This window comes from Ovis aries, chromosome 5 (assembly GCF_016772045.2).
Source record: "Ovis aries strain OAR_USU_Benz2616 breed Rambouillet chromosome 5, ARS-UI_Ramb_v3.0, whole genome shotgun sequence".
Taxonomy (NCBI): Eukaryota; Metazoa; Chordata; class Mammalia; order Artiodactyla; family Bovidae; genus Ovis; species Ovis aries.
Window position 1 is genome coordinate 9,952,099 of NC_056058.1, and position 10,733 is coordinate 9,962,831.

Here is a 10,733-nt window from a genome sequence, read left to right on the forward strand (position 1 = left end):
TTTAAAAATGTGTTCTCTATTTCTATCATGGCAAATAAGCTTTTATTAAAAAAAGAAAAACTTGGCTGACTTGAGTCTTAGTTGTGGCACAAGAGATCTTCGTGCCTCATGTTGGATCTTTCACTGTGGCTTGTGGGCTTAGTTGCCCCACAGCATGTGAAATCTTAGTTTCCAGGCCAGGAAGCAAACTCATATCCCCATCATGGCAAGGCAAGGGTTTCTTAACCACTGAACCACCATGGAAGCCCCCCAAATATGCTTTTAGGAGGATCTATTTGGTTCGCCAGAAAGTTCACTTGGGTTTTGCCATACCATCTTTGGGTTGTTGTTACAAAAAAAAAAAAGTCCCAAAGGAACATTTTGACCAGCCCAATAGAAGACCAGGTTCAACTGAAACTATTTTGAATCCCCAGGAGTTTTGTACTTGGCATAGGAAAACCCCAGGCCTCAGTCCGGCCCCATTTGTTTCACACCCCCAAGTCTGTCCTACACAATGAGGGGCCTTGTACATGTACCTAGGGATCCCGCCCCATGTACCCAAGCTCTTTCCTCACTCCTCTGCCACTTTTTGGGCATCCTGAGTAGGATCTAGAGCAGGGAGGAAGGATTTAGTTGGGCACATTCCCTTTGTTCTGTTCAGAGGGAACAGACCCTCTGAAACAAGGAAGGGGCCTAGGGGACTTTCCTGGTGGTCCAGTGGTTAAGACTGCAGGGGCCATGGATGCAACCCCAGGTTGGGTGGGGTGAACTAAGACCCTGCATGCTGTACAGCTTGACCACAAGAGTGCTGGGGACTGCAGCAGACCAGCCTGGAGAGTAGGAGATGATTTCCCCAAGAGACTGGTTGGGTAAAACATGATCAGCTGAGAAAAGGGGCGCTGCTCCTTTAAGAAAGGGATGGTGGGAGGATTGAATAGGGACCTTCAAGACTTGGGTAAGAAGTTTTCTAGACATTTCTTATCACCACACTCCCCGGGTAGTTATCACACCTAAGGGGCGTCCAGTGTCCTGGAGGCTATTTGATCGAATTCTCTCATTTTCTGAAAGGGGAAACTGAGGTCCAGAAAGGGAAGTTGCCCTGAGTTGTCCAGAGCTCAAGCCTTCTGGTGCTCTTGAGGCACAGGCTCTGGTATCCAGAATCTTCTGGTGGGATCAGCCCTTCCTCCTCACCCCAGAGATCAGGGTCCAAGAAGGGAGGGCAGTAGTATGTAAAAGCAACAGTATTCGAAGGCAGGTCACCTTTGGTGGGCAACCGGACTTGAAATGTCTAGGGTGCCAAGTAAAGGTGCCCTTGTCTGAGGGAGTTTGGGAGAACCAGCCCTAGTCCACAGGCTTGACCAGGCATGTGAGAGTGTGTTTGCCGGGAGGCAGCCGAGTGCAGCAAGGAGGCCAGTGGCTGGTAAATAATTGATCAGGACAGCTGATAGTACCTCCCCAGAACTGCCCGCCAGCCCCCAGCCCCCCTCAGCCCGGCCCAGGCGTCTCCCGCCTCCTGGCCCAAACCAGCTGGACCAGCTTTCCCAGTGCCCGCCTGCTGCTGCCCCCCACCCCCAACTCCGACAGCCAAGTCACAGCCTCCGGGGCACTTTCGGCAAGCACCCGGGGTGGTAGGTCTGGAATTTGGAAATCAGAACGTGGGCTTCTGGGCAGAGATGGCCCTGCAGAGCCATGTGTGGTCTCTGGCCACACCCACGTAAGTGTCTGGGGTCAGGGGGCCAGTGGGCAGGGCCTGGGAGGGGCTCATGGAAGACGCTGGCCTTCCTATGGAGGGACGGTGGGGTGGGGGTTGTTGGTGGTTAGAGCTCCAGCTAGCCTCTCCTAAGGGGACCAGGAAGAGTGAAGGGCAGCTGGCAGTCAACCCTGCAACCTCTTCAATGGCCCCCTCCCCAGAAAGTCGGCTGGGAGATGTGAATTCTCACCCCCTTGTTTTTTTGGTATTTTCCACTGGCAGGCTTCAAGCCCAAAGTCCAGCCAGAGGCGGGGTGGGGCTATTAGTTGAATGGGGGATGGGGAATGTCAGGGTCCCTCACTCTCATATTTTGCCTCTAAATTCATCCTTTGGTGTCTGGAGTGGGAAGAAATGCTTGAGATCCAAAAGGGAAAAAAGTTAACAGTTCCCAAACTGAAAAAGAGGATTTAAACAGGGAAATGATTACCTACTTAATGAAATGACCACCAACTGTCCCTGGCAGGGCAAAAAGCTGAAGATTTAGAGACAAGCAACATTGAACAAAGTGTGCAGATTGTTTTAATATTTGAGATGTGAAGGCCTTTGAAAGTCAGAGGATGGAGGGGGTTCCAGAGGTTTGTAGAGACTTCTGGAAAAGGGGCTCCCTCCAGGGACCCCAATTGGGTCCCTCACTCTTTTGGGTTCCCCGTTGCATTATTCACCAACTACAAACCTGGTTGCCTAGCAATGGGAATCTGATCTCCCCCCACCCCCCCAGCAAGGAAGAGGCAGGGTGATTACATCTTGGGCGTGGGAGAACAGAGAGGGTACTTTAGCCTCCCCCAGGGCAAACCTATTAGCAGGGATCTGAGCTTCCTTTGGGACACCCTTTAAAGCATGAACTTCAGCATCCTGCCCTAACTGGAATCGAAGACCCACCTCCCCAAGCTGATCTCTGGTCCCCTGGCTGTCAAGATGAAGATGCCTGAACTTCCATTTCTCCACAGTGTTCCCAGTATTTGGGCTCTAAGAGCCTTGAGTTCCAATCCTGACTCAATGACCTTAGACAAGTCTTCTGCCACTTCTCAGAGCCTCAGTTTCTTTTTCTGTAAAATGGGGACAGTAGTACTATTTACCTTTTAGGATGGTCGAGAGGGTTAAATGAGTTACTAACGTTTTTTGAAAGTGAAAGGTGCTCAGTCATGTCTGACTCTTTGCGACCCCATGGACTAGAGCCTGCCAGGCTCCTCTCTCTATGGAATTTTCCAGGCAAGAATCCTGGAGTGGGTAGCTGTTGCCTTCTCCAGTGGATCTTCCCAACCCAGGTATTGAACTCAGATCTCCCGCACTGCAGGTGGATTCTTTACCATCTGAGCCATCAGGGAAGCCCCAAATGAGTTACTAGGAGTAAAGCATTTAACAGTGCTCAGCACATGGTGTGCACTGGCTAATGGTTGGCTGATTTTCTTCTCAGTTGGAACGTCAACTCAGCAAAAAGTTGACTACAGTGTCTCAAGATCAGGGCAGGGAGGAGGAGGCGGAGATGGCTGCGGGAGCCTAGCGGAAGCCCCGTAGAGCACTTAGAGAGCTATATATAGTAAGTGCTAAATGCCAGCTCACTTTTATGCCTTCATGGTGAAGCCAGAGCAGATCCGGGAGGCCCCACCAGAGTCTGGGCAATGAGGTTTAAGCTCATCCGATAGGATAGTGCTCAAATTAATAAATGTTTGAGGGCTTGCTCTGTGCCCACCCTGGGCTACATGTCAGGACCAACAGGCAGATAGATATATCTTTCTAGATATTGGAAGCACCTCCATGTAGCTGGCACTCAGTGCATCTCTGTGATGGTAAGCTGTCGTGACGATGACTGTCCCCGACGTGCACTGCAGTACCAACCAGTCTCCAGCTTCCAGGGGGAGCCCAAATGGACTAGAGGTGCCCCGGAGGCTGAGAATTGGGGATCCTGGGGTGCTTTGAAGAGGACAATGATGGGGGAATTGCAGGTTAAACCTTAAACAGCAAGCCCCCCTCCCCCCAGTTCGGAGTCCAGCACTAGGCAGTGTGACCTGGTGATCCTTGCCCCTTGGGAGGGTGATTTGCAGGTGGAAGAGGCAGCTCTGGAGTTACCATGGCAATGACATGTGTCCACAGCGAGATGGACACTTCTCTCCCAGATTCTCACCCCCTCCCTCAACCTGCACATAAGGGATGCTGGGTAACAGCCAAGGTCCAGAGAGGGTGTGGGTTTGGGAAAAAATACAGAGCATGTTTCAGCCTGGTGGGATCCGAGCTTCTGGGAATGGTTATTATAATTAATTAAAAACATTATTAGTCATGGGAATTATTTAAATTATCATCATTTTTCTTTTTGACTTGTGGGATCTTAGTTTCCCTATCAGGGATTGAATCCCTGCCCTCAGCAGTAAGAGCCCAGTCCTAACCACTGGACCGTCAGGGAATTCCCTAAAATTATTATTAATATAAACCATGCTACTGTTTTGGGGGCACAATGTCCTAAGATTTTCCTGCATGGATAGATACTTCCCTGCAAGGGAATCTCTCTCTGCAAGGTGAGGAAGGGTCAAGCTATTCTGGTCCATTTTACAGATAGGGGAAACTGAGGCTCAGAGGGGTGATGTCAAGCCTCAGAAAGGATTTAGCTCAGCCTGTCACGGCCTGGGCTCTCTCCCCCTCACAGGACCCCTGCCCTCTGCCCCGACTCCTCCCAGGTGCAAAGGGGAAATAGAGGAAAGTACTAGGTTTGGTTGATTTCCAAGCAGCTCAGGGATCTTGGCTCAAAGATGGGTGTTCAAGAGATGGGTCTGCCGAGTGTTGGGCCCCGGGGAGGCTCCTTTCGCAGCCCAAGGCGGCCTCCCCTCAACCCTGCTCCCCCTCCATCCCCGCCGCCTCCCTGCAGGCCCATGGCGGAGAGCTCCCTCTATCGGCAGCGCCTAGAGGTCATCGCGGTAAGTGACGCCCTACCAGTGCGCGGCGCCCTGAGCCCTGGGCACCCCTCGCCATACCCAGGCCTCTTCCTCACTTTCCTATCACAGGGAGCAGGCCTAGCGCTCTGAACGTGCGGGAAGCACCCTCAGCTCCAGGTGTGCCTGGGGCGCCCCACCAAAATCCTCAGGCTCCTCTGCTCCTCAGTTCTGTATGATCATCGACATCCCCAGAATGGAGCTCTGAGGACTCCGCACTCTCAAATCTGCAGCGTCTGTTCCATTCTTGAACCCCGTCTCCCAAATACACCATGGCTGAAGCCCCCTTTCTCAGACCCCTACATCTGGATCTCGTCTCTCCGAAGCTCCATCTCTGAATCCCCATCTCACTAACCCTCATCTCTCTGCTCCTCCACTGCTGCACTCGAATCTCTCTGGACCATCTCTACATCCTAGCCTCGCTGGATCCTCACGACTGCACCTCCATTTCCGACTCCCCCCCTCACTAGCCCCCTCCACTGGATCCTCATATCTGGACCCCCATCTCTCTGAATCGCATCCGTCTTAATCAATCACATACCTCAGATCCCTCCCTCTCTGGATTCCCATTCCGGGGCCCTCCCCATCCACAGACCCCGCCCCCCTTCCGCCGGGGCGAGACCTCCGCAGCATCTGGGGCGCGGCCAGCCCCGCCCCCACCGGCCCCGCCCCTACCGCTGCTGACTCAGCGCCTCCGCGCCCCCAACCTCTTCCCCGCCCGGGGCCCCGACGTGTGTTCCGCTACCCGGTGCGGCTTGCAGACCCGGGAGTCCCGGGAGCCCCGGCTAACCCGGCGGAGGAGGGAGGGTGGAAGGGGAGGCGGCGGCCCCGCCCGGCCCCACCCGGCCAGCGGGCAGCTCAGGGTCCTCTGTGCGCAGGAGAAGCGGCGGCTACAAGAGGAGATACGCGCGGCGCGCCGAGAGCTAGAGGAAGAGAAACTCCGCGTGGAGCGGCTCAAGGTTGGGGGCGGCCGGGGGAGCCTGCTTAGCCCGGGCAATGAAGTCGGGGTGTCTATGAGAGTCAGTTCTGGGAACCAAAGGAGCCTCTCTATAGACATGGGGTTGGGGGAGTTGGTTCCAGCTTCGCGGATGGGCATCTTCCCTAGCTCGGAAAGAGTGGTTGGTGGTGATGGGGGACGTTTGTTCCACTTTTGGGAAGATCTTGGGAACGTGTTTGTTCCGCTTTGGGGTAGAGAGGGGCTAAGAGGGACGTTGATTTCCCCTTTGGGGGTGTCTGTGCCATTCTGGAAAAGTTGGGGAGATTGATGGGTGTTTCTTCCAGCGTGGGAAAGTTGTCTGCTGGGAACGGGGTGGCTTCCCACTTGGCATTATTAGGGCACGTATCCCAGCCTCTCCGTCCACATGCCCCTTCCCATGGCCAGAGGAAGTCTCTCCGGGAACGCTGGCTAATGGACGGGGCAGCTGAGGAGCCAGAGCGGCCCCAGGACCCCACCTCACAGGACCCCCAATCACCTGAAGACCAAGCTCAGGCCCGCATCCGGAACCTGGAAGACAGCTTGTTCACGTGAGTACGGCCCCCTTCCTGGTGGCTTTGCCAGTCTGACTAGGCCAGGCCCATCCGCCCACTCCACTGAGATTTCCGGTGGGGGTGGCCCACTAAGCCTGGGGTCCAGGCTCCCAGCAGCCCCTTCTCTTCCCCAGACTCCAGTCCCAGCTGCAGCTGCTGCAGAGTGCGTCCACAGGTGCCCAGCACAAGCCCTCAGGCAGGCCCACCTGGCGACGACAGGTGAGGAACTAGGGGATGTGGCCAGCAGAGCTCAAGGCAGTACCTCTCCAAGCACAGTTGTGTTTTTGTGTGACCCTGCCATGTGGCTGTCTTAATTCCCTGCCCAGGGATCAAACCTGTGCTCCCTGCAATGGAAGTGCAGGTACTTAACCACTGGACTGCCAGGGAAGTACCCAAGCACAGTTTAGATGCTGGGTCCTCTTGTGGTCTTGGGCAAGTTGCTTTCCATGCCTAAGCCTGTTTCCTCATCCTTAAAATGGGGATATATAACAATAACACACCGCTGGAAGAGGCGTGAGAGAAAGCCAATGAGATCACAGCTTGGTACTGGAAGCAGGCACAAGGGAATGTTTTGATATGTTGTCGTGTTGTGTTAATCACTTAGTCGTGTCTCTTTGCGACCCCATGGACTGTAGCCCGCCAGGCTCCTCTGTTCATGGAATTCTCCAGGCAAGAATACTAGAGTTGCTATTTCCTTCTCCAGGGGATCTTCCTGATCCAGGGATTGAACTGGGGTTTCCTGCATTGCAGGCAGATATTTTATCATCTGAGCAACCAGGGAAGCCCTATTTTGATATTTGATTGCCAATATGACCTAAATGAGGAAAGTAGTCAGAAAATGTTGTGGGGCAGAGTTGGGGCTGGGGGGCTGGGGCTGGGAGTTCCCTGGCAGTTATGACTTGGTGCTTTCACTATAGTGTTCTGGGTTCAATCCCTGGTTGGGACTACTAAAATGATCCCACAAGCCGCACAGTTTGGCCAAAAAAAAAAAAAAAAAAGAAAAGAAAATATGGGGATGTGTTCTCAGAATTCAGCCCCCCAAATGGGAAAAGGGTCCCCATGAGATGGTCGAATGATTTGAGGCATCTCCATGATTTGAGGGGTTTTGGTTTGGTAATGCCTCTATTAAGATATAATCCACATTGAAAACCAAGACGATACGACTGCACTTAAAATTTGGCTCTCTGGGTTGTCCTTGAAGTTCATATCATAGATCCAGTAACTCATGCACCTGGCCACAGTAAGCTGTGGGTTGCTTTGGCTCCCAGGTGCCTGTCTCAGGACAGACGGGGAGAGGAGAACTTTGGACAGAGGAGGGTAGGATTGAGACCAGTGAGATCTGTGGGGTTTGGTTAAGGTGGCTTGCATGGCCAGGTCCCCAGTTCCCCTCCCTGAGCTCATCCTTCCCTCCATCCCTTCCTCACTCCACTCCAGCCACCCTGACCCTTTCCTATCCCTTGAACTTGCCTAATTCATTATAGGCCCAGGGCTTTGCTCTTGCCTTTCCCCTCTTCCTGGAATGCCCTTCCCACCTCTTGACTCAAGGCTGGCTCTTCTCACCTTTCAGGCCTTTGTTCAATGTCACCACCTCCGAGAGGCCCTCCTGCGTTTTTTTTTTTTGTTTTTTTTTTGGATATTTATTTGGCTGCATCAGTTGCAGCATGTGGGATCTAGTTCCCTGACCAGGGGTTGAACCCGTGCCCCTGAGTTGGGAGCATGGAGTCCTGGCCACTGGACCACCAGGGAAGTCCCCCTCTTGCATTTTATACCTACAGGAGGCACCCCATCACCTCCCAGGCATTTCTTGGCCCCTGTTCCCCCTGCTATTACAGCCCTTCTCACCTCCTGAATTACAGATTTGTATTTCATGTTTATTACCTGCTTCCTCCCACTGGAATTTAAGTTCTAATAGCAAAAGTCTTAAATATCCCTTAAGTGGGATTTCCTAGGTGACTCAGTTGTAAAGAATCCGCCTGCTGGTGCAGGAGATGTGAGTTTGATCCCTGGGTCGGGAAGATCCCTTGGAGTAGGAAATGGCAACGCGATCTCATATTCTTGCCTGGAAAATTCCGTGGGCAGAGGAGCCTGGCGGGCTACAGTTCACAGGGTCGCAAAGAGTCAGACACGACTGAGCACGCATGCATGTCCCTTAAGTAACCTCAGTAGCTGGCAGAGTAGATCCCCAGGAGAGGGAGTGGCTGCATGGACACAGGACTGACTGGGTACATGTGATGTGCACGGCAGTGCAGCGGAGGGAGATGAGACAGGTGAGGAAGCCTCATGCTTTGGTCCTGAAGGAATGGGGAGCCATCAGGGGAGTTTGAGCAGGGTAGGGGTGCTGGCATGCTGGAGGCTGGAAGTGAGATGGGGGCTGCCCTGACCTTGTTTCTGCCATCCCTGCAGGGTCACCGTCCTCTCTCCCAGCCCAACGTGGAGTCAGGTCCTGCAGGTGGGTGTTTTGAGGTCTGGGGGTCGCAAGAGGAAGGGCCTGAATCTCACACTATTGCCCTATCTCTCCTCTTCCCTGACTCCCCCAGGCCAGACCGATCTAAACAAGAGAGCCTCCTTACCAGCCGGACCGGTGGGCGCATACCCAGAGTCCCCCTCCGAGCCCAGAACTGAGGCTGCCGGGGTTCCAGCAGCCCCGAGGCGGGTCCCTGGGGCAGCAGGGACCTCCTCAGAAGCCAATGGCCCCTGCCCTGGATCCAGCCCCCCTCTGGAGCAGGAGCCGAGTCAGGGGGTGGTAGCTCCTGAGGGGACAGTGAATGAGGCCAGAGGGGGAGGCATGGTGAAAGTGGTGTGGGAGGGGTTGAGGCCCACGGAGGACTGTGCCAACGGGGCCACAGGCCTGGAGCTGGAGGCTAAGGTGGAGGAGATGGTGCTGGAGGCCATCGGGGACAGGCAGGAAGCCAGCCGTCCAGAGCTCCCCTCGTGGGTCAAGGAGGACAGGGCCATCGTGGAGGTGGTCTGGGAGGGGGTGGGGGGCACAGAGGGCAGTGACTTGGAGGCCATGGTGGAGGCAGGCAGGGCCCCAGAGGCCGTGCAGACCAGATCCCTGGGGCTCCGGGAGGGATCGGGGGGAGCAGCTCCTGGAGAAGGTGCCCCCAGGAGCAGCCCTGATGGTGATGGGCAGGGGGTCTTTGGAGAGGAGGGGTCCTTCATCTGGGTGGAGAAAGTGACCCTCAGTGAGGAATGGGAGGAGCTGGAGGTGGAGGGGTTGGAAGGGCCAAAGGCACTGGGAAGGGAGGAAAAGGATGAGAGTCCATTGCAGGTGGAGGGCAGAGGTGAGGAGGAAACACGGGAGGCGGAGAGGAGGCGGGTGGAGGGACCTGAAGGCGCAGAGAAGAGAGGCAGTGAGGGGAAGGCAGGCACAGAGCCAGAAGGAGCAGAGACGTCACTGGCGCTAGAGAGGAAAGGAAGCCCGGACTCCATGGAGCCAGAGAGATGTGAGGTACGCGTGGAAACAGAGATCGGAGGAGGTGACGAACCATTGTCGGCCGAAAGAAGAGAAGTTGAGGGACCTCTGGGGGCAGAGAGGGGAAGAGATGAGAAGCCATTGGGAGTAGAGCAGAAAGGAGGTGAGGAAAAGCTAGAGGCAATCCAAGAAACATTGGCAGCAGAGAGAAAAGAAGGGGAGGAGTCACTGGTGGCAGAAAGAATAGGAGGTGAGAAGCCATTGGAGGAAAAGGAAAAAGGAGATGAGAAATCACAGAGGGTAGAGAGAATGGGAGATGAGGAGCCCTCGGAGGCAGAGAAGACAAGAGATGAGAAATCACAGAAGGTAGAGAGAACCAGAGGTGAGGAGCCATCAGAAATAGAGAAAAATGAAGACAAGGACTCACTGAAGGTAGAGAGGATGGGAAGTGAAGAGCCGTGGCAGACAGAGAAGACTCTTGGGGTCGAGGAAGAGCAGAGAGAGTCAGCAGAAGAAGAGGAATGCCAGGCAGAGGACATGAGAGAGGCAGGGGCTCCCCCAGAAGCCAAGGAGGCGCCAAGGCCGGAGGATGAAGGACAGCAGCCCCAGAAGGAGGAAGGCTCCCCAGAAGCAGAAGTGGAAGCAGTGAAGCCCCAAGCTCCTGCTGAGGGCCAGGACCCCACTGGAGACGCCACCGCACTCCTGGCAGAGACATCAGCTCAGGATCAGCCCGCTGAGTGCCAGCCACTGCTGCAGATGGAGGGGCCCAGGGCCAACCCCAGGGCCCGCCCTGTGCCCACCTACACGCCTGCCCGGCAGCCAGAGCCATCTGCCCCTCCAGAAGGTGAAGAGGCAAGCGGCCCTAAGCAGAAGACGTGCCAGTGTTGTGTGGTCATGTGAGCCCATGCCCTCCACCGACTCCCAGCTCCTCTCACAGCTACCTCGGCCTCTTGGCATCCAGCAGGCAGTCCCAGGCGCAGACGGGGCACCAAGGGACTGACCATGGCACCTGGGAGCCAGTTGGTCTACACGTCCACCTCCACCTGGGCTTCCGGACCCCTCACCCGCTGCCTGTGACCCTGGCCCTCTTCTGTGACAAAGCCTTTTATACTTGAAAATAAAATGTTAAGCATTCGGACAG

General features: G+C 54.9%; 1 protein-coding gene across 3 annotated transcripts; it reads left to right on the top strand.

Annotated features, from left to right (window-relative positions):
* The first annotated feature begins 1,499 nt into the window (after window positions 1-1,499).
* Window positions 1,500-10,730, top strand: PALM3 (paralemmin 3). Of its 3 annotated transcripts, XM_042249819.2 has the most exons (8): window positions 1,566-1,693; window positions 4,587-4,635; window positions 4,723-4,770; window positions 5,529-5,609; window positions 6,032-6,174; window positions 6,312-6,396; window positions 8,581-8,626; window positions 8,715-10,730. In XM_042249819.2, the coding sequence occupies exons 5-8, from the start codon at window positions 6,059-6,061 to the stop codon at window positions 10,490-10,492; spliced, it is 2,025 nt and encodes a 674-aa protein (XP_042105753.1). In that variant the 5' UTR covers window positions 1,566-1,693; window positions 4,587-4,635; window positions 4,723-4,770; window positions 5,529-5,609; window positions 6,032-6,058; the 3' UTR covers window positions 10,493-10,730. The 3 variants fall into 3 exon arrangements, with proteins under 3 accessions (XP_027825308.2, XP_042105753.1, XP_042105754.1); XM_027969507.2 differs by lacking the exon at window positions 4,723-4,770 and having other exon boundaries at window positions 1,500-1,693; XM_042249820.2 differs by lacking the exons at window positions 1,566-1,693; window positions 4,587-4,635; window positions 4,723-4,770 and adding an exon at window positions 5,310-5,398.
* The last annotated feature ends 3 nt before the right edge of the window (window positions 10,731-10,733 follow it).